This window comes from Mesoplodon bidens, assembly GCF_964165515.1.
Source record: "Mesoplodon bidens genome assembly, chromosome: 10".
Lineage (NCBI taxonomy): Eukaryota > Metazoa > Chordata > Mammalia > Artiodactyla > Ziphiidae > Mesoplodon > Mesoplodon bidens.
This window is the reverse complement of record NC_138172.1, coordinates 80671361-80694742: the sequence shown is the minus strand read 5'-3', so window position 1 is coordinate 80694742 and position 23382 is coordinate 80671361. Positions and strand designations below refer to the sequence as shown.

The 23382-nt window shown below is 38.5% G+C and overlaps 2 protein-coding genes across 2 annotated transcripts in view; both read left to right on the top strand.

The window, feature by feature from the left end:
- Positions 1 to 23382, top strand: part of PKHD1 (PKHD1 ciliary IPT domain containing fibrocystin/polyductin) — a gene marked incomplete at its 3' end in the record, with an annotated part of 426508 nt that overhangs the window by 276835 nt on the left and 126291 nt on the right. The window contains exons 53-54 of the mRNA XM_081247000.1: positions 96 to 233; positions 20787 to 20900. Of these exons, the coding sequence (XP_081103126.1) occupies positions 96 to 233; positions 20787 to 20900 (252 nt within the window). The remainder of the gene's footprint in view (positions 1 to 95; positions 234 to 20786; positions 20901 to 23382) is intronic.
- On the top strand, positions 5916 to 8431 carry LOC308623774 (ubiquitin carboxyl-terminal hydrolase 1-like; the record flags this gene model as incomplete). The annotated part of the gene is given in 5 exon segments (XM_081246466.1): positions 5916 to 5972; positions 5975 to 6076; positions 6078 to 6761; positions 6763 to 7543; positions 7629 to 8431. Coding segments are annotated over 5 exon segments (2427 nt in total).

Sequence of the window (23382 nt, the reverse complement as noted above, 5' to 3'; positions counted from 1 at the left end):
TGAACTGCCTGGAGCACCGCAGTGCAGGTCGCTGGAGGAGAGGAGGTAATTCTCGTTATGTTTATGGGTCTGAGCAATTTCTTTTCCTTCTGCAGACAGGACTGTCCTTGTGGATACAGATCTTCCGTCCCTCAGAGGCCTCTATGTGATGGGGACTCTAGAATTCCCTGTGGACAGAAGCAACGTTCTGAGCATGGCGTGCATGCTCATTGCAGGCGGGGAACTGAAAGTTGGTGAGTCAAGGGCAAGGGCACCAGGATTGGGAGGAGAGAGAGGCCTTGGGAGAGGATGGTGTCCTCCAGCGGGTTGCTTGAGGGAGTTTGGGGAGGGCTGAGGCAAGGAGGAAGTTTGCTAGTAAAGCTTCTCCCTGGCAAGCTTTGGACACAGACAGAGGTGATGTTTGTTGGTCACCCCCTCCTGTCCACCCGCTGTCTGCTGCCGTCTGGTCCCAGGGTCCTCATGCTCATTGCAGGGCTCTTTTTGCCTCCTTCAGGCCACACATCAATTCTCCCTTTAGTTCTTTGTGTGAGAATTTACCCGTGGCTCACTCTTTCAGAAGATCTTGTAGGGTGGATTGGTTATCCTTTGATCAACCAACTCACAAGAAAATTTCAGTTGCTATCTTACTGCACATCCTTCAGAGAACAGACCTGAAAGCTAAGCTGTGTGCTCATGCTATACTTGGGCAGAAATCGCTGTGACGTGAGAGCGAGTCTCTCAAGGAAACAGGGCTCTTTGTGCAGTGTGGGAGATGCCTTGAGAGGAGCCTTATAGAGCCATCACATCCTAGGACAGTAAAGGGAGAAAGCTTGGGAGAAGGCAAGCAATTCACCTGGCTCCCTCCCCCACAAACCCATGAACTGCTCTGTCTGTTATGTTTTGTGGCTTCCTGGTCAGGGGCCAGAGATGCAATGGTGCTAGGAGATGAGGGTCCTCCCGCTGGGAAGTGAGGGATGTTGCAGGATGGAGTGGATCTGGGGTGGTGTTTAACCAGGTCTGGTACACTGGCTTACTTAAATAAAAACCCGAGTTGCTCTAGGTAGGCTCTGTACTTGAAACTGTTGTACACAATGATGGGAAGACATGTCCCTTGCCCTCAAAGGAACTACTTTTGAACTCAGAAAGGCATTCTACTTTGCCTCCACAGAGGAGATTAAAAGAGAATTTTCAGAAACAAAAATTCCTTATCCCAAAGAGACAATCTCTGATGGTGAGGAAATGTTTAGATATTGTTGTTCAGTAGCATGCAAATTTTAGACCCTCTGGAAGGAGAGACTTCTAGGCCTAACTACCTGTCCAAAGTTTAAATCACTGCAAGAAGCTTCCTGAAAAATTTGGGTCAAACCTCTTCTTGAATGCTTCCAGTGACAGAAAAATCAAAACCCTTTGAGACAACATGTTCCCACTTTTAAAAAGTCTATTAGAATTCTTTCCCTTCTTATAGACAAAGTCTATCTATCTTCCTCTAATTTCTGTTGGTTCAGGTTCTTCTGTTTGATCTATTTAGGATGAGTGTCAAACTCTTTCTTTTGATAGCCCTTCATCTACATTTTATTGAATCTTCTCTTTTTCAGGTTATGCAGTTCCTATTATTTTAGCCATATATAAATCGCAGTTATTTTAATCACAGTTATTATTATGATTATATAATTATAGTTAGATCATTTTAATCACAGTTATTGATGTTTTAAAATAATTTTTATTTTTGCTTCTATTGTGCCACCTGGAAAATACAGAAAAGCAAGTAGAAAGTTATACAGAAGAAATAAAGTAATCACTTATACTCCCAAATGTAAAGATAGATGCAGTTAATGTTTTGTAGTCCTAAAATCATTTTTTTCCTTACACGTGCATGTGTACATGCACACACGTGCTCTAAAACATAGAGTATACAGTCTGATAATCTTCTGAATCCTATACTAACAATATGAGAATTTCCTCAATTCATTCTATTTCCAAGACACAATTTTGGTAGCTTTAACATTGCACATCCATGTGAGTCTATACATATACATACCTGCATAATAACTTAGTTAACTATTTTTCTATTGTTGAACTTCAAGCTTATTTCAGGTTTTGATTTTTTTTGTTTTTTTTTGTCCTTGTAACTTACTCTGCAATGAACATCTTAGTACTTAAGTCATTATTTACATCTCTGATTATTTTCTTGGGATAGACTTTTATAAGTGGAATTAATGGGCCTAAGGGTAAGTGCATGCTTTAAGGTCCTGGATGCATATTGTCAAAATGCTTTTCAGAAAGATTTTACAAATTTGCACTGTCTCCATATTTCTGAGTTATGAGAGCCCTCATGCTTCCTGAAATTGTCACTAAACACACTTGTTTTGTTTAATTCCTCTGAAAGTATGAAGCCAGGGGGAAAGAACTATTCTCCAGATTAAGAGTATAAGCATAAGCCATGACTTATTCTGAACAGAGTGAAATGAATATAGCAGAATTGTTCTATATTCATGGGCCCTAAGTCAGGCAGCCTGGGGTCACATCCAACCTGGTTACCTACTTGATGTTTGGCCTTAAGTAAATCAGCCTCTGGATGCCTCCATCATTTCATCTACAACATATGATAGAACCTACCTCAGAGGGATGCTGAAACCATAAGTATAACAGCTCCTACTAAGTGCTTGGCATATAGTAGGTGTTTCATAAATGCTAGTTTATCTGTAAGGGTGCCTGCGGGAAGTACATGTCATACTAAATTGGGCAATTGGAGGAGATTTTAATGAAGGAACCATTTACAAAAATCCAAACGGCCTGGGGCAAACCCCAGGGCTAGAAACAGGAGAGTATCCTTATCATCCCTTCCCCTAAAGGAGTAAGAGAAGGAGATTGTTACTGGAATCAGAGATGGAGGTGAATGCCTGAAGATGGTTGTCAGGCAGCACCATGAACTTTTGCGTGACTGGGACGCACTCAGTACCCAGAAGGGCCTGTGGGAGGAAATACCCACATCTTACTCTCTGTCCTCCCTCGTCTCCTGCTCATGCTACCATTTAGCCAAACCCAACCGGAACTCCGAGTAAAGGAAGACTCACTGCTGTCCTGTATCCAGGACAGCTGTGTCCCAGGGCAGTGAGCAGAGTAAAGGAGGGCGGAGTTTGGAAATGAGCTGTCAGTGGATGCTCTCCACCACAGATATGGTTTTTCTTTTAAAACAGCCAAGGATTCAACTTCCTCCAGCTGATTATGCCAACTACTTCATCAACTCTCATTCCTTCTCTTTTTGCATATGCTGCCTCAAATACATATCTCTACATTGTACACTTGTGTAAGAATTATTTTGTTTTCACTTGGGTTTTAGGGAGACCTAAGTGCAATATTCTTTACTCATGTCTTTTTAAAAATTATTTCAGTCCATCTTTCCACAGTGAGGAAATCCTTTTGGCTTCTGATTTTTTCCTCCCAGATTAATATCACTTGCTCATTTGTTTAATATTCTATAAAATTCTCATCCAGTTAACTGATAGAAATATTCAATAAAATTGAGCCTTGTTCTTGTTACTACAAAACTTATTTCAGGTTGGCGTCTTCTATTGCTAAGAGTGGTCTTTTTTTTGTAAGTTTTTTTAGGTTTCTGAGGTCACTTATTACTATAATTCAAACTTGTTGCTTGTGAAAATCTGTACCTTTGAAGGGAAGTGACACAATGCCACTTTCCAGTTTTGATTTATACATTTCAAATCTTATTTTTAATTGTGTCCATTACCAACTATATTTTTATCTATTACTAGACAATGGTATGTTCTTTTTCTCTCTGCTTGTCCATGTGTTCCAGGCTTAAAGGTTGATTATCTGAAAGGAACCCATCTGCCCAATCCTATCTGTATGATGCCTGAAGGAAGACTTTCAACCCATCTGTCCCATTCTACCACACCCTAAAGAAATCCCAACATGAAATAGATAATAAGACTAGTTAGCAAATGAATCTAATAGATGTGGACATTGGCACAGAGCACTGCCAGAGTCTGTCTGCTATCTGATGCCATTTGATCCAGGTCCCAACATTGTGGAATTATATTTCTTGGTGGTCCTGCTTTTAAGGCAACTGGTGCTGGCAAAAGGTATCAATTGACTTTTAGTAGAGTGGAATCATAATGCTAGCATTAGAAAGGAAGTTTAAGATCAAAGCTTTGCTTAGAGGGCTGCAGCTGCATCACAAATGCCAAATTCAGTTTCATTCTTTGTTCAGTGGTTGTCTCATTAGTCTGATAAAACACTTCAGATAAGCTTAAGGTATTTCACTTGTTTGTCCATACTTTCATTCATCATGTTTTTTGCTCATTGCCTACCACGTGCCAAGTACCACAGGAGAGGTTGATGTACAGAAATAGAAGTCATGAACCTAGCTTTCAAGAGATGTCTCAATAAAGGCATGGAGACAAACAAATGAAAACATAATTGGAAGTGTCACCTCCTCCAATGTGGAGGGGGATTAAAGATAAAAGAAGAGATCGGAAAAGGCACATATTTGTGGATGAGCATTATACCTTCAGGAAATTGTAGGGAATGGGTAGGCCTGGACTGTAGGATTTATAGAACGATGGTAGCTGATGAAGCTTCTTGGCCTTATGCATTATGTTAGGGAGTTTGGATTTTATCATGAAGGCAGTGCACAGTCATTGGGTGGTTTTAAGCAGGGACGTGACATGATTAGATCTGGTCTTAGAGTGATCACTCTTGGCAGTGTGGAGGGATGTGTTGGAAGGGGCACAGTGAAAAGTGAGAAGGCTACGAGGTGTTTCAGAAAAGAAATTGTAAACGATTGAACTAAGGCACTGGAGTTAAAGAGGAATTAGGGAAGTACTGAGGAGGTAAAAAGTGACTAGAACTGCGTGGCAATTTTGATGTGAGGAGGGTAGTTGGTTAGGGTACATCTTAGGGTTTGGGTTGGGAGATCTGGGTCCACGGTGGTGCCAGGACAGAGCCTCCTTCCCACCACTTATTAGTTGAGTGACTCTGGTAAATTAATGAGCTTTCTCGTTCTAAAATGGGAGCAATAATAATCATGCTTATTTTATAGAGTTTTATAAAAATTAAGTGAATTAATATTTATTAAAGTGCTTGAATAGTATCAGCCACCTAGTAAGCCTGTACAGTGGTTTGTTGATTACATAGATTCACATTTGTCAAGTTTAGGTTTCAGTGGGATGTGTAAGTGGTAACACGAAGAGGGCAAATAGATTTATGAGAAAGCACAGGAGAGAGGACTGGGCTAACTATATATGGGTCATCAGCCAAAATGTGCCATCAAAGCTGTGAGATAGCGAACAAAAAATGACCAGTGCTGAAAATTTTGGCAAAAACCAACCTTTTAAGGTAATGGAGGAAGCTGAGTTCAGGAAGGAGAAAGGAAAAGAAACAGCTATGAAGGTAGATGGAAAATGAGAAGAAAATAACGTCTTGAGACGCCAGCGGTTCCGGCGCCGGGCGAACGGAGCCGCTTCTGGTACTCCTTGCCGTCCCAGGGCGGGGACGGGGTCGGGCGCGGTCGGGCGCCGCTTCGGGGATGTAGTCGGTGCCGGCGCCTGGCAGGACCGAGCGGCAGCCCGGGTTCCCGGTCTTGAGAGCGAATGGTCACTCCCCTGCGGGGAGGGCGATCCGGCCAGCTTTTCCGTGGGTCGCGGGCCCCCGCGGGCTCGGGGCAGGGGCTGACCTGTCGCACCCGCCCTCAGCCCGCTTAGACTCCTTGGCGTCACCACCGCGGACCTCGCTCTGGGCCATGACCAGAGTTACGGGAGAAACATTTCGATGTAACAACCCCCAGTGATAAGGACAGCCAACAGCAAGAAATGGTAGAGCAGAAGATACGGCACCTGGTAAGATGTTATATTCTAGATATGATTACAAGGTCCCTGTATAAATTAATTCTCATCAGCTCCTTGCGATTTGAAGAGAAAATGCCCGGTGTCGTACCTAGTGAACGTAATGGGCTTTCAAGAGGTAGTCCATCAAAAAAAAAAAAACCAGACTTTCCTTGAAGTTTTTTCAGAAAAAGGAAACCAAGAGAGCCTTGGATTTCACAGATTCTCAAGAAAATGAGGAAAAAACTTCTGAATATAGAGGGGTCTGAAATTGATCAAGTTGTTCCTGCAGCACAGTCCTCACCTATCAACTGTGAGAAGAGAGAAAACTTGTTACCGTTTGTGGGACTGAATAATCTCGGCAATACTTGTTATCTTAATAGTGTACTTCAGGTATTATATTTTTGTCCTGGTTTTAAATCTGGAGTGAAGCACTTATTTAATATTATTTCAAGGAAGAAAGAAGCCCTAAAAGATGAAGCCAGTCAAAAAGATAAGGGAAATTGCAAAGAAGATTCTTCAGCAAGTTATGAACTAATACGCAGCTTACAGTCCTTGATCATTTCAGTCGAAGAGCTTCAGGCTAGTTTTCTCTTCAATCCAGAGAAATATACTGATGAACTTGCTACTCAGCCAAGGCGACTACTTAACACACTCAGGGAACTCAATCCTATGTATGAAGGATATCTACAGCATGATGCACAGGAAGTATTACAGTGTATTTTGGGAAACATTCAAGAAACATGCCAACTCCTAAAAAAAGAAGTAAAAAATGTGGCAGAGTTATCTACCAAGGTAGAAGAAAAACATCAGAAAGAGGAAATGAGTGGTAATAACAGCATGGAGATGGACAGTATGAGGCATTCTGAAAACTATAAAGAAAAATTGCCAAAAGTAAATGGGAAAAGAAAAAGTGACACTGAATTTGGTAACATGAAGAATTAAATTAATTAAATTAATTAAATTAATTAAAGTCTCTAAGGAACACCAGTCTTTGGAAGAAAACCAGAGACAAACCAGATCAAAAAGAAAAGCTACAGTTGATTCATTAGATATTCCTGCTAAAATAATCCCCAAGTACATTTCTGAAAATGAGAGTGAAAGACCCTCACAAAAGAAATCAAGAGTTAAAATAAACTGGTTAAAGTCTGCAGCTAAGCAACCCAGCATTATTTCTAAATTCTGTAGTCTGGGTAAAATAACAACAAACCAAGAATCCAAAGGACAATCTAAAGAAAATGAATATGATCTTGAAGAGGACTTGGGGAAGTATGAGAATGATAATACAGCTGATGGTTGTGGACTTGAATCTCCAGGGAAGAATGTTATGCCTGTTAATGAAGTTAAGCCCATAAACAAAGGTGCAGAGCAACTTGGTTTTGAGCTGGTGGAGAAATTATTTCAAGGTCAGCTGGTAATAAGGACTCGTTGCTTAGAATGTGAAAGTTTAACAGAAAGAAGAGAAGATTTTCAAGACATCAGTGTACCAGTGCAAGAAGATGAGCTTTCCAAAGTAGAGGAGAGCCCTGAAAGTTCTTCAGAGCCAAAAACAGAAATGAAGACCCTGAGATGGGCAATTTCCCAGTTTGCTTCAGTGGAGAGGATTGGAGGAGAAGATAAATATTTCTTTGAAAATTGCCATCATTATACTGAAGCTGAACGAAGTCTTTTGTTTGACACAATGCCTGAAGTTCTAACTATTCATTTGAAGTGCTTTGCTGCTAGTGGCTTGGAGAAAATAAAGAAAATTAAGGGGGGAAGTGCCATATATCCTTCACAGAAGCACCTGAATATTAGTACTTATTTCAGTATTCTTTGTGTTTGATTGTTATGGTGGTGGACTTTCCAAGATCAATACTCCTTTACTGACACCTCTTAAACTGTCACTAGAAGAATGGAGCACAAAACCAACCAACGACAGCTATGGACTATTTGCAGTTGTGATGCACAGTGGCATTACAATTAGTAGTGGGCATTATACTGCTTCTGTTAAAGTCACCGACCTTAACAGTTTAGAACTAGATAAGGAAAATTTTGTGAGCGACCAAATGTGTGAAATAGGTAAGCCAGAACCATTGAATGAGGAGGAAGCCAGGGGTACGGTCGAAAATTATGATGATGAAGTGTCAATTAGAGTCAGTGGAAATACCCAGCCAAGTAAAGCTTTGAACAAAAAAAATGTAGAAGCTGTTGGACTTCTTGGAGGACAAAAGAGTAAAGCAGATTATGAGTTAAACAACAAAGCATCTAATCCTGATAAAGTTGCCAGTACAGCATTTGCTGAAAATAGAAATTCTGAGACTAACAATACTAATGGGACCCATGAATCTGATAGAAACAAGGAATCCAGTGACCAAACAGGCATTAACATGAGTGGTTTTGAAAACAAAATTTCATATGTAGTGCAAAGCTTAAAGGAATATATGGGGAAGTGGTTGCTTTTTGATGATTCTGAAGTGAAAGTTACTGAAGAGAAGGACTTTTTGAATTCTCTTTCCCCTTCTACATCTCCTACATCTACTCCTTACTTGCTATTTTATAAGAAATTATGGAGTGAGTGTATTTTCCTTGCATATATATTAAACAGACCTGGACAAACATCGGTAAATTGATTACATCAAAAAAGTCTTGGGCTTCCCTGGTGGTGCAGTGGTTGAGAGTCCACCTGCCGATGCCGACCGGGCTCGTGCCCCAGTCCAGGAAGATCCCACATGCCACGGAGCGGCTGGGGCCGTGAGCCATGGCCGCTGAGCCTGCGCGTCCGGAGTCTGTGCTCTGCAGTGGGAGAGGCCACAACAGCAAGAGGCCCGCGTACCACAAAAAAAAAAAAAAAAAAAAAGTCTTTAACTTATCTTTTGAAGCTAAATATTATTTATATTATTATTGGTCTCTCTAGGTTTTTATATAAATAGTGGAATTTGAATTATTGAAAACCATGTTAATTTTTAGAATTCATTTTCCTTAGTGGAGACTAGTGATTGATGCATTAGCTTCTGGGAACAAACTTGTATAGGTTCTTATCTGAATTATTCAAAATGGAAGCATTTAAACACTTTGAATTTACACCTATCTTTTGTGTCTGCTTTTTCAAATAAAGTGCTTGTATTTGTATCTCCATATTTTGGAGTAATTATCTACATGATGTTTATAGGTTCTTTGGTTTTTCAGCTAAGAAGCAGAATCTCATTTCAGTACATTTAGTTTTGTAAGTCATGAAGCCAAATCTTTGATGGGTTGTATTAGAGGCACATGTATGTATTCACAGTAGTGCACATTTTGTGCCTTTAATCACTTTGAAAAGTGTCTCAGAAAACCTGAAGAGTCAGTCCTCTTCTGTCTTCACAAGACTTCTATATGTATTTATGAAAATGATTCTGTACCCTAGTAAATCTTTTTCGGCATGGACTAATTTCATAGTCATACTCTGCACGATCTGTATATAGTGCATCGAACTTAGAGGTGTGACCTTAAATTTAACTTTTTAAAAAAAACCAAGAGGTCAGGCTTCCCTGGTGGTGCAGTGGTTGAGAGTCCGCCTGCTGATGCAGGGGACGCGGGTTCGTGCCCCAGTCCAGGAAGATCCCACATGCCGCGGAGCGGCTGGGCCCGTGAGCCATGGCCGCTGAGCCTGCGCGTCCAGAGCCTGTGCTCCGCAACGGGAAAGGCCACAACAGTGAGAGGCCCATGTACCACAAAACAAACAAACAAACAAACAAAAAACCCCAGGAGGTCAATAAAATTTAAACTGCTGAACAACTATTTAAAAAAAAAAAGAAAAAGAAGATAATGTCTTGAAACAAAGGAAGAAATTTGCAAGAAAGAGGGAGTGGTTAGTAGTATGAGATACAGTGGAGAGAATAAAGAAAGCAGGAAAGGAAATTGTCCATCTTATTCTTTTTTTTTAATATAATGTCTGTCAAATATAGTTTTGATAGAAAATGTTACTTTGCATGTTTTTTTAAAATTCTTTTTTTTTTGTTTAGGCTTTTTTAAAAAACATCTTTATTGGAGTATAATTGCTTTACATTGTTGTGTTAGTTGCTGCTGTATAACAAAGTGAATCAGCTATACGTATACATATATCCCCATATCCCCACCCTCTTGCATCTCCCTCCCACCCTCCCTATCCTACCCCTCTAGGTGGTCACAAAGCATGAGCTGATCTCCCTGTGCTATGCAGCTGCTTCCCACTAACTATCTATTTTACATAAAATTAATTCTTATTGGAGTATAGTTGCTTTACAATGTTGTGTTAGTTTCTGCTGCACAGCAAAGTGAATCAGTCATACGTATACATATATCCACTCTTTTTTAGATTTCCTTCCCATTTAGGTCACCACCGATCACTGAGTAGAGTTCCCTGTACTATACAGTAGGTTCTTGAACAAAGAAAAAAATTCGACACAATACCTGAAAGATAGTAACTGCTAATAAGTTTAATGCCATTTATCTATACTTTAACAACTTCATTTTTTGGCTTAAAATATAGCCTTAAGTACAATTGAACAGATTCAATCTCATGTTTGAAAATGAACCGTTGTCTATTTTAAGAGTGATATCATCAAACCTTACTATGCTTTCATGAGTAACAAACTTTCTTTTCGATGATAAAATGAAGCAAAACAGAAGATATTAAGGAGAAAATAGATTTGCCCCTGTCTCCATCCCCTTCCTCCCCACTTCCCTCACTTTCTCTTTCATTGAATGCCAACTCAGTGCCAAGCATTCTTCCTGGGACTTGAGTATTCAGCAGTGAGCAAGACAGGTAAGATTCCTACGTGCACTCTTTTGTTGGAGAAATAGACAATGAAATAGTAAAATAAATGGAGAAGATAATTTTAGATGGCAGTACATGCTCTGAAGAAAACTAAATGGAAGAGTGAGCTGAAGAGAGGTGTTGGCACCATAGATTAGGTAGTCAGTAAACACCTTTCTGAAGAATCAGTGTGACTACAGACCACAGAGCCAAGAAAGAGCTAGACTCACAAAGATTTGAACAAGAGGGTTTCAGACAGAAGGAAGAGCTGGTGCAGAAGTCCTGAGGCAGAGCCAGGCATGTGCTTTACATAGTTGTGAGGCAGAAAGGCTGCCATGGTAGCTGGAGACTAGTGACAAGTAGGCATGAGTTTCAAAGTGTAGGATGGATTTTAAGCTATGCAGGGTTGTTTTCTAAAGCAACAAAGAATGCAAGTGAGTCCAAATTGTGCTGAAAATTGCTACTTTTTGATAATCTCATGCATATGACTTTAAGAAGACAGAAATTAGTTTAGGACCTTCATGAATATGGGAACTCTAGAAATCTGGATTATAAATCTGGTTTAGCGAGTCATTATACAACTTCTGGAAAATTCCTTAATAGTGGATTTATAACTGTGATATCTCAGACCTCAGAGATTATGTGAATCATCTGTATCATTGTATGGATAATGGAACTGAGATCCAAAGACATTATTGATTGGTTCCAAGGTCTCATAGCTCATAAAGATCAGGACCAGGATTAGAGGTTATTTTAGTCACTTCAAATATTTGTCCTTCAAGCCTTTGCCCAAGGACTACCTTTACTATGGGCATTTTCCATTCAGTAGGTTTCAGTGTATCTTTTCTCCTGGTCCATTCTTTCATTCATATTGTCATTACTGCATTCATTTTACTATTATGAAATAGTATGTTTTCGTGAATGTCTTCTCTGTATTAGATGATAGGCTTCTTTACAGAATTTTGTAACCCTAGTACCTTGTGCATCGTAGGCTTCTGATAATGTGCTGTGTGACTGATTAGTTTATTGATAAATGAATGGACACATCTAAGTCTGTCTTTCAGCTCAATGCCTTTTTCTTGTAATACATCCAGTCTACTGACACCTAAATGTCAACATCTGTGAGGAAGGGCTTACAGTGTTAATGTATAAATGACCACAATGTTTCCCCCCCTCCCTATATGAAAGAAATAAACAGGGGCTAAAAACACATTGAAAAAATTGATGATCTTGTACAAATCTAAATTTTATTCTGTCTAGGAGAGGAAAGCTAATAAAAATGCCTGACTCAGAGCCTGTGCAATAAACATTGGTTCATTGAGTGTTTTAAATGTTTGTATTTCTTTGCACAGGGATAGCTGTCTGAACTCATCCTTTTCACCAGTGTCCTTTTTTAGTTGAGACATCATTTCCATGCTTTAATATGTGTCCTTTGTTATCTTAGATATCAGTGATATTAGCATGTTATTGATCCAAATGTGCAACTCAATGAAAGTGTTTTAATATTATGCATACTTTTAAAATTGAAAATGGAAAATTCTCTTGTGATAGTTTGTAGGAGGATTTCAGAAAGGGATTATCAGTAATCATATATGTGTGTCTTTAAAACTTAACAGAAGTCTCCTTGATCCCTAAGTAAACAACACATGCCCCACATTTCAGAGTCCCTTCGGACTCAGCAGTGTATTTTTTCCTTCAGCCTGTCAGAGCCAAGTCACGTGATGCACTGCCTAGTCACTCAGTAATTATGCTAGGAACTGGGTTTTTATCCTAAAACTTGTCACATATTGTTTTGCAGAGCCAGTGATGTGTATTTGTCAGCCCTGTCTCACATTTGTAGCCAGGAGCCTAAGGTCATCATTAACCCATGACTTTGATTGTCAGGAAATGAAGTACTAGGTGTATGGAAGTTTCTTTCATTGCTTGCATGATTGGGACTTTCTCAATCCTAAAGAAGAAGAAAAATCCATACACAGTTTATTGCCTTCCAAACTGACAGTTCTGTAAGGCTCATTGGATGATTAAGTAATAAGAAGGAGACAAACCAGAGAAAAGTGTAGATTAAAACATATCCTCCAGCTTAAAGACACAATACCCAGTAGTCAGACTCATTGAGTAGCCAGAGAGAATCTTGTGGTGATGTTTGTTTAAAAATAATATATTAAGTGAAAAAAACAAACCATACAAAAATATATTCTTTCAAGTTTATGATTAAAAAATCATACAAATTAACCACAAATTTAATGTGTAAATACAAGTGTACATAGATATCTGTAAAGTAGATGGTTTATAAGTTAGCTAATATAGATCATCAGTCAACAAATCAGTTCCTGTTTATACTGACCATTCTCTAATCAAACTACTAGTTAAGAAAAAGGTGAAATCAAAGGGATGTGATTTTTAAATATCATACTTAACTCTAAGGGCAAAAGCATAAAACCTTTGTTCTTTACAGGTTCAGGAAGCACTAAACTCCACTTCTGTGAGTTGCTCAGAAGATTGGTAGCCAACAGTTAAATAATACATATTTCAAAGTTAGATCAAGCATAGAAATATCTGTTTGTTTTCAGATGGATATTAGTTCTCTGACAAATATCACATTATTCTTTTTTTTTTTTGGTGTGAAACATTTAAAAATTTTTTCCATTAAATTAACTCCATACAGAGACAGCATCAGATGGGTGCCAGGGTCCCTTTTTGCTCTCATCTCATCTCGTCTTCCCTTTTTTTCCCTCTGCCCTATCCCCAGGATCCTCTCCATCCAGTCAGTGCTCTCTGTGGTCAAGTCCATGGAAACTCCTGGCTCTAGTACAGTTCTAGGAGGGCAATTGTGAGACCTCTCAAACCTTCATGTTAACTGACTAAGGCCTCTTAGGGTCTTTAGAGTGTAGCACCTACAAAATAAACACACAGACACATTTTAAAAACAAGAGTTTTTTCCTGCAAATATTGCTCTCCTCTTATAGTACAACGTGGGTGTATTATTTTACTAAAGACCTTCTGCTCACCCTGTGTGAGAAAGCGAAAGATTTGGGGGAGAGGGCAGGGAAGATGAAGAAAGAATGGAGTGGAAGCTGGAGATGCAAGTCATGTCCAGAGAGCATTTCAGAAAATGGAAATAGCATGTTGAAGTCCCCAAAACTGGGAAGCTGGAACATTTGTGGAACTAAAGTAAGGCCAGTGTAACTGAAGCTTTGTTAGCAAGAGAGAGAATGGTTTGTGAGATAGAGCTGAGAATCAGAGAAAGCAGAGCATCATGGGTCACATTAAGGAGCTTGACCTTTATCCTAAGTAAAGAAAGGGTGGATGGATTGGGGGAAACCAGAGAGAAGGCAAGTGAAGTAAATACTGTAAAAGTTTGGTTAAGAAAGATGGAGAAGCTGGCCCATGTATCACATTATTCTTAAATGTATATGTATTTTTAAGCAAAACACAGATACAAGAAATAATCCTTCTATCTTGCTGGGTTTGTCTCTACTAAACACAATTGTAGTAATCATTTTACTTTAATATTTTAATATTTTCTAAATCAGCATTTCCCAAACTATATTTTGGACACTTGAACTTCTATCACAATAACATAAAATTCCTTAGAAATTTATTAATTATTTTAAAATGATTAAATAGTTAATTATATAATAAATAAAAATTGTTAAATATTAATTAATTATTTTTTCATGGAAAAGCTAGATAATTTTAAGCAAACAAATGAATGAATGAATGAATGAATACTTTATTTTCTTGGTTAGAAAACTCTTATGAGAGTATTTGAGTTTAAGAGGAATTTAATTGTGTTTCCTGCAGTTCCTTGGTCTGGACATTCAAGTAAGTGATCACCTAATATGTTTACCTTTGAAATGTCTAGTTTCTAGTACCTTAGGGATAGGACATTACTTGCTAGGAACAGCTTGCCTTCTTTCTCTTAATTTCCAAATTTAAACATTGATTTTAAAATGTTTCATTTCTCTGTTGTTACTACCACTACTGTTTACACTGTTATTACTACAAGAGCCAACATTTTTAAGAGGATGTATTATATGCAGACCCTGCCATGTATCTTTAACATGTACTAAATTATTTAAGCCTAATTAAAAATGGATGCTTTTACTGTGCCTATTTTATATGAAGTGGCAGAAACTGAGGCTTACAGAAGTAAATTAGCTCAGTCTTATTTATGAAATTATAAGGGTTTTTATACATGTTGCAAATATGTGAATGAATATGTTATATATTAACTTTTATTTTAATTTCTATCAACTGTTAATAAATTGAGAGCCCTCCTCATCAATGATGGAAATTTGTCAGCTTGAATAAAATCACTCTCTGAGGGGCTGATGATTATCATTTGATAATGTCTACTGGTTATTCTTATAACCATGTCTTATTTCATTGGGCTGAAAGCCCTTCCACCTTCCATTTTGGTTTTTTTCACATGGGATTGATTTTGTTGAGGAGGGGTGTTTTAGGGCTAAGTGGGTCAAGTATACACTGGGAATTAAAAGCTAATTCAGGATAAAACAGGCTTCACAATTTAATTGATTTATCACTATTTGTCCAGAATGTTCTGGAGGCTCTACTCTGAAGAAAATAGCTACAGCAAGACATGAGAATAATAGTCATGCTTCAGTTGGAAGCTCAGCTTCCAAAGTCATCAATGTATAACTTAGTTCTAGGGCAGGAGAAAATGTGTAAAATTGATATTGGGGGTAATTTCTTAACCTATCATTTATGGGCAATCATGATATTTATGGAATTTCAAGGTTAACTTGGAGGGAAATACAGATTATTTAGAAACACAATTTGTTGTTTTGGATTCAGTGAACAGGACCCGACAAAACGTTTATTAGGGAGATGAGTCTAAAATTTTGGTCAATATTTATTAAATATATGCAGTTTTTTAATGCATCAGTTATACCTCATTAAAGCTGTAAAAGAATTTAATGAGTTAGAGAAGCAGAAATACAAATATAATTTTGATCAGTTTCCATTCTATTGATGAACAAGTACGTACTGATGTGTCCTGAAACATAATAGTTTATTACGAAATATGACACACGTTCAGAAAAGTTTGCAAAGTAAACAGTACAAGTTCAACTAAATAAAAATCCATTCTAGTTGGTATGTAGTGGGATCTCATGGTTGTTTTAATTTGCATATCTCTAATTTTTAATGTGATTTGAGCACTTAAAAATTTTTATTTTCTATTTGGTATCTTGTTTTGTGAAGTAGCTGTCCTCTTGCCCCCCTTTTTTTTAATAGATCTTGATTGGAGTATAACTGCTTCACAATACTGTGTTAGTTTCTGTTGTACACCAAAGTGAATCACCTATATGCATACATAGGTCCCCATATCCCCTCCCTCCTGAGCCTCCCTCCCATCCTCCCTATCCCACCCCTCTAGGTGGTCACAAAGCACCGAGCTGATCTCCCTGTGCTATGCGGCTGCTTCCCACTAGCTATCTATTTTATGTTTGGTAGTGTATATATGTCCATGCCACTCTCTTACTTTGTCACAGCTTACCCTTCCCCCTCCCCATATCCTCAAGTCCATTCTCTAGTAGGTCTGTGTCTTTATTCCCGTCTTACCCCCAGGTTCTTCATGACATTTTTTTCCCCTTAGATTCCATATATATGTGTTAGCATACGGTATTTGTCTTTCTCTTTCTGACTTACTTCACTCTGTATGACAGACTCTAGGTCCATCCACCTCACTACAAATAACTCAATTTTGTTTCTTTTATGGCTGAGTAATATTCCATTCTATATATGTGCCACATCTTCTTTATCCATTCATCTGTTGATGGACACTTAGGCTGCTTCCGTGTCCTGGCTATTGTAAATAGAGCTGCAATGAACATTTTGGTACATAACTCTTTTTGAATTATGATTTTCTCAGGGTATATGCCCAGTAGTGGGATTGCTGGGTCATACTGGAATGTACCTTTTGTTGGTTATATGTGTTACAAATACCTTTGCCCACTCTGTAGCTTGCTTTTTCACTCTCTTAATGGTATCTCTAGATAATTGGAAAACCTTTATTTAATACAATTCATTTTATAGACCTTTCCCAAGATGAATTGTACATTTTGATTGAACTATGGTAGGCGAGTATATGTGATATGGTTTTAATTCTTTTAAGTTTGCTAAATTTGCTTTAGGGTCATCATATGACCAATATTTGTGAATGTTTTATGCAAGCTTGAAAAGAATATGTATTCTTTGTGAGTCTAGTTTTGCATCTACACATATTATGTTATTTGCTAATTATATTAGTCAAAACTGTTGCATCCTTACTATTTTCCTGTTTATTTAATTTGCCACTGTTATTTTTGGTATATCTGCTCATTTTTGCTTTATTCTGAAGCTATGATGCTAGGCACATACATACTTACTATTCTTATAACATTGGTGTCTTTTTTTTTTTTTTTTTCGTGGTACGCGGGCCTCACTGTTGTGGCCTCTCCTGTTGCAGAGCCCAGGCTCCGGAAGCGCAGGCTCAGCAGCCATGGCTCACGGGCCCAGCTGCTCCGCGGCATGCGGGATCTTCCCGGACCGGGGCACGAACCCGTGTCCCCTGCATCGGCAGGCGGACTCTCAACCACTGCACCACCAGAGAAGCCCACATCAGTGTCTTTTTTACTGTGGAGTATCCCTCTTTATTTCTAATTGTTTTCTGCAAGAGGATTGGTTAAAATTACGGAATTCACCATTTGGGGGATAAAATAGATGTGAACTTTGCTGGAAAGACACAGCTCCTTCTCTCAGGGAGTGTGTTGTAAAGAGGAGGCAGTCTGATAAAAGACACTTACATTACAGTCTTGAAGCACTGAGGTAAAGCATGGCCTGTGTCGTAGCCCACAGCGGGCTACTTAACACAGACATAGTTGACAAGGAAGGCTCCCAGAGGAGGTGGCCTCTGAGCTGGGTTTGCTCTTGTTTGGGGACTCGGTTTAGGTGGCTCAGCTCTCAAGCGTGACAAGGAAACTGGGGCGTAGGTGGCGGAGAAGGAAGCGGTTCTAAATGCACAAAGCTGTTCCCAATCATTTGCTATTTCAAAGAGTTTTCCAATGTCCGCTATTGTAAATAGGTAGCACTGCAGTGGAGAACTTTGAGCATTAACCCTTGCCCGTGTTCTATACTATTTCTTTAGGACAAGTTCCTTGAAGAAGACTTAGTGCAGCAAGAGGTGCGGACATTTTTATGCACAAAAGGGGGCATCTAGCTCTAGGTCATAGGAGGCTTTTAGAAATAAATTATAGTGGAGCCAAGTTTTGAGGGATGATTAGGAGTTAGGATGAAAGTAGGCATATAAAAGCCTGGGGAATCTCACGGGCACAGAGGAGGGTAGAGGTAAATAATTCAGGGTGGGCTGGCTTAGTCACAAGCTGTGGGGAGTCGTGCTAAAAGAGTGGACTTAAATGTAGACTAGGTTTATATTTAATTCCATCAAAGAAGTTCAGTTAATAAAATCGTATAAAGTCCTTTAACCTTTTTCTTACCTTTGAAGTTCATGGAATCCATTTGTACCATATTCCTCAAATCATTATAACCGTTATCTTTTATATACCAGAACTTATTTTCCTTCCATCTCCCCAGGTGATTTTAGCATCTGGAACGTATTCTGTTTCCCCTCCGTTGCCCACCATCATCCTAAGTTGTGACAACTTCCGTTTACTTCTTTCCTATTCCGCTACGTCCATGTGTCCTCGGATGGGACTTTTAAGTCTAAGCCCAGCTTCCCCACTTTTTAGCTGTGTAATTTCTGACAGGTTCTTTAACCTCTCTCTGTCTCCGTTTCCTTGTGAGAGCCTCAACAATATCCTTCACAGGGTTGTGAGAATTAAATGAAATCATATATGCAAAAACACCTGGCTTGTCTCGGCAGCATGACGACAAGGATTTCCCCTCCATTGTGAGTATCTGCATTCATCCAGGTTGAAAATGCCTTTTGTTACAGTTTACAGCAGCTTGAAGCAGCTTTAAAAAGGAAAATCAGAGAAGAACTGCATGATCCCCTGAGCCTTCTCTTAGCAGTGGCTCCTCTCATTTATGGACAAAGCCCAAGCTGGTGAGACCACCTCACCTTTCTTTGAGTGCTAGATTTGAGAATAAAATGAGGAGTTCGGACTTTAAGGCTTTCCATTTACCAGCTTTCACACATTTGAGAAGCACTGCATTTTCATGTTAAAATAGTATCTATTTCCTTCTCTTAGGTCACTCTTGCCTTCTTTCTGCTCTGTCCCTCTTCTCCATCTTTCCCTTCCCCCACATCACAAAAAAGAATACAAACTCTGGTCATTTCAGATACCAAAAGATCACGGCAGGCTGACTAATTTTGCCCAGACTTTCTGTGAAAGCTCCACATGTGCTGCCGTTTTGGGTTGCATAATTGATTTAATCTCTGATTTTAGAGGAACACTGAACTCTTCGTGGGACTCTGCGTACATTTCTCTAGGCAAAAACTGTCCTACTTTTTTTCTCTCTGGTATCTGTTTAGTGCTAGACCATTTTCCCCCAAGAATCTAAACTACCCTCCGTGAAATAAATGAAATCACAGTTGGAAAATGGCTTACTGGCCAGATAAGAGCTATACCACGCACGTTTTCTCCTCCTCCTCCCCACATCCCTTCTTTCTGCTCTCTCACATCTTTGTTTTGGCTAAGAAGATGTGTTAGTCACTCAGCTGAGGATTGGCGTTACCTACGTGGAGCCACTGTGTACCTTAGCGTTTTATTGGGAAAGCACACGCTGTGGGTCCGATCCTTGCATGCCCGTTGGCCTACTGTGTGACTCCAGGGAAATTTACTTACCCCTCTGAGTCTTACTTTCAACAGTCCCTGTAGACCAATGGCTGTGCCGGCTGAACTATAGAGCTAGGTATGTAGCAAGCTGGAAACTCACACCGAGCCTTTGGCTAACCAGGTATATATATGGGGTGCCAACTGGGGAAAATGATTTTATGCCCCTGAAAGATCACTTAGCCAAAAGCACAACCAGGCAATTTTAGGTTTCCATTTACTTCATTGTACCGTATTTGGCAACCTCATTTTGGGTTATGTTTTCAGGAATTTCTAAGTGGAAAGGCATGTTTGATAGCAGATGTGTTTTGTCAACTTCTCCGATCCAGTATATAGTTTGGAGACAATCTTCTCACTAGTTGCTTCTTAAAAAATCTAATGCTTTGTAATATTTTATGTACTCTAAGATACATTTTCTGAAGAAAATAATCTTTGCTAGCTCCGTACTCAGAAACACAATTTTAGTAATTTCCCCAAATTCTTCTCATACTGTGAAAGTGACCAAAGTCTGCTGTTTACATCAACAGATTAAGGTCAAAAGTAATTCCCAACTGCTATTTGAGTATCACAGCTTGAAGGTTGTGTCCTTTTACTGCTGAAAGAATTTAGGCTTAGATAATAACCTATTACTTGTTTAATAAAACACAGCATAAACAGACCATTGTTCAAATTCAGACTGTTACTTACTAGTTGGATAAATTTGGACGAGTCCCTTAACCCCTTAGCCTCATTCTGTATGAATATTTAACACTGAGATAAGAATCATATTTACTTCTCAGGTGTGTTGTGAAGATTTAATGCTAAAATACATGTAGAGCAATGTGGGGATCCAGCTGTAGACAGTGTATCAATCAGGTTTTGCTGTAATAATGTTGTGTAACAAAGAATCACCAAGTCTCAGTGGCTCACAACAACAAATATTGATGCCAGACTTGATTTGACTTGGTTCTAGCTCATGGGTTCTATTCGGGTCTGCTGTGTACGTCTCTTCATCCAGGCCCTAGAGGTTATTTAAGGAATTCTCCTTTCATGGCAGGGAACATTATTGCAAGTGATCTGGTGAAACTTGCCAAGCATTTTAAAGCATCAACTCGGAACTGGCATTACTGTCACTTCTACCCGAATTTCATTGGGCAAAACAAGTCATGTGTCCAGGCTCAGTATTAGTAGGTCAGGAAAGTATACTCTGCCCTAAGAAGAGTGAATATGTGCTGAACAGTAATCCAGTCTCCCTCAGAGAAGTTTACTGCATCTCATTTTTCCACCTTTTCTTTTTTCATCTATGAACACTGGCTTTTCTCCATCTAGTCTACTTTATAGCATCTACTTTGCATTCTCAAAATTACATCACAATTTCCCTCTCCCTCCTTAAATTTCAAATTAATTTACATGATATACTTTTCTTGTAAACAGGTACTTTAGAAAATCCCTTAGAAAAAGAAAAAAAGCTTCTGATTCTCCTTAGAGCTTCAGAGGGAGTCTTTTGTGACCGTTTCATCGGAATTCGTATTGATCCAGGAACAATTGGTAAGAGTATAATGCAGTTTTTATTAAAATGAAATGTGTGTGTATTTCTGATAGGGAAGTACCATTCATAGAACACCTACTAAATTCCAGACACTCTTCTAGAGAATTTATTATTTCACTTACCAGCTCTCCTGTAAGGAGTATACATTTTACAGATGTCAAAACTAAGACTCAGAGATGATGAACAATGTGCAGAAAGCCACACAGTTTTATACTGTCAGAACTTAGATTCATATCCAGATTGGTCACACACTAAAGGCTGGATGAAGAGTCTGTGTTATCAACTTTAAATACTATGTGGTTATTGATATATTTTTTAAACTGGTAGATCTATAGATTAGTAAGAAACATTTACTGTTGGCAGTTTCTTCCTTTGATACTGCCACAATATCAAATCCTGTTTTATTTTATTATTTTTTTAATGTTTATTTATTTATTTATTTATTTATTATTAGTCATCCATTTTATACACATCAGTGTATACATGTTAATCCCAATCTCCCAATTCAAATCCTTTTTTTTTTTTTTTTTTTGCGGTACGCGGGCCTCTCACTGTTGTGGCCTCTCCCGTTGCGGAGCACAGTCTCCGGACGTGCAGGCTCAGTGGCCATGGCTCACGGGCCCAGCCGCTCCGTGGCATGTGGGATCTTCCCGGACCGGGGCACGAACCCATGTCCCCTGCATCGGCAGGCAGACTCTCAACCACTGCGCCACCAGGGAAGCCCTCAAATCCTTTTTTAAAGCACAGAAGAGCACAGAACTAGGACTGGACTTGTAAGGGCCACGCAATAACTTAACTTTTAAGGGAAAGGTATAAGAGGCTTTCTATAGATTTCTGGCATTTTAAAATTTTCTTTGTATGGTAATCCTAATTTTATAAGATTTCAGTGACTCAGTAAACACAATAATGTTAGGATAGTTTGAAGTTTGGTAACCTAGTTTCATAAAGTATAGCTATTGCCATATAATACTTTGATAGTGCTTTATTGTTTTCAAATGATTTTTCATATATGCTATTTATTCTATCTTTTTAAGAATATGAGGTTAAGGAATATTTTACTTTTCTCAAATTGACAAACTAGATGGGTCACAACGGGAGCATGGACTCTTTTTGCCTGTGGTGTCCACTCTGTTCCAGGGAGTGCCATGTTGAACTAGACTTTGTGTTAGGAGCATATGAGGGTGCCTGTCTTGATCCCCAGTGCCAGCTGTATTGCCAAGCAAGTGTTTCTAAAAATTTCTCTGATACTAAATTGAAAAAGGAATGAAATGTTTGTCACTGCATGCTTAAAAATTGGTGATATCATAAGTAAATAACATTTTAATCTCTTCAAGTATTATAATCTCCTTGAAACAACTAAGAAATGGTGTCATTTTACAGTTAACCTTTGGTGATTGGGAATGATCAAGAAATCTGCCTTCTGGTAAATTAAGAGAAATAAACTGTTTTTTGTTAAAATCTTTGTAGTTGGAAATTTCTCTAAATTATTCCATGTTACTCTCCTGTCTAGCTTACTTAGCTAATAGTGATTAATTTTTTGATGATGATGATGATGATATTATTATTATGAAAGATTGATTCCAGGTCATGTCCTAAAAGTGGGAGTATTTTTTCCATTTCCACTAATCCTTATTTTAGTTTTATTATCTTCTGAATTTTTTCTGAATTAGAGTATGGTAAAATTATGTATGTTGACTTAAACACTTGGTTAGGTTCTAATTAACTGAGCTTTTTTAGTTCACATTGGATGAAAACCCAAGGCATATTATTTGTACCTTATTGGTTTTTACTTCCCTTATACATTTTCTGCTAAAATTTGTGAAATCTTTAGATTTCAACATTAGTGACTTGCAATAAAATGGGGGTGCACTAATCCAGGAGTATGAAGACAATCAGTCCATTTGGGTGCAGGAAGAAAATACTAGAACTTTTATTCAAACATGTATGAATATATTCATTTGTATGAATGGTTATTTATCTACAAACAAATAGACATATGTTAGGTGTGCATGATCATAATTTTGTTACTGCTTGGGTTCATGCTCAAAACATGTTTAGACCACTAGAATATGAGGAATTTTGCTTCATGTGATTTTAAATGGCAATAAAATGTGTAAAAGGAAAGACTTGAAGAAATAAAACTGGACTGCATCAAGCATGTCCCTGGTAAGACTTTAATTTATGAGTCTGAAATAAATTATATTTTGAACAAAGGAGCTAGAGATTTATCTTTTGATATCTGTAATACAAAAATATCTGAGGTCCAGCTATGGAAAACAAAGCTAATAGCAGCAAATCTCTTTCCTCAGGAAACAAAATTACCTTGCCTTTGGAAAGTCTACTGTGTAACACAAAATGTCAAAACCAGTTAACTTCCAACAGAATTGCAAATGGTTTGGAGTGACTTACTGGTAGAAATCTAACTAGTTAGCTGGGAATAGACCATTAGAGTGGTCTATTTCTCAGCTCTTGGATTACTAG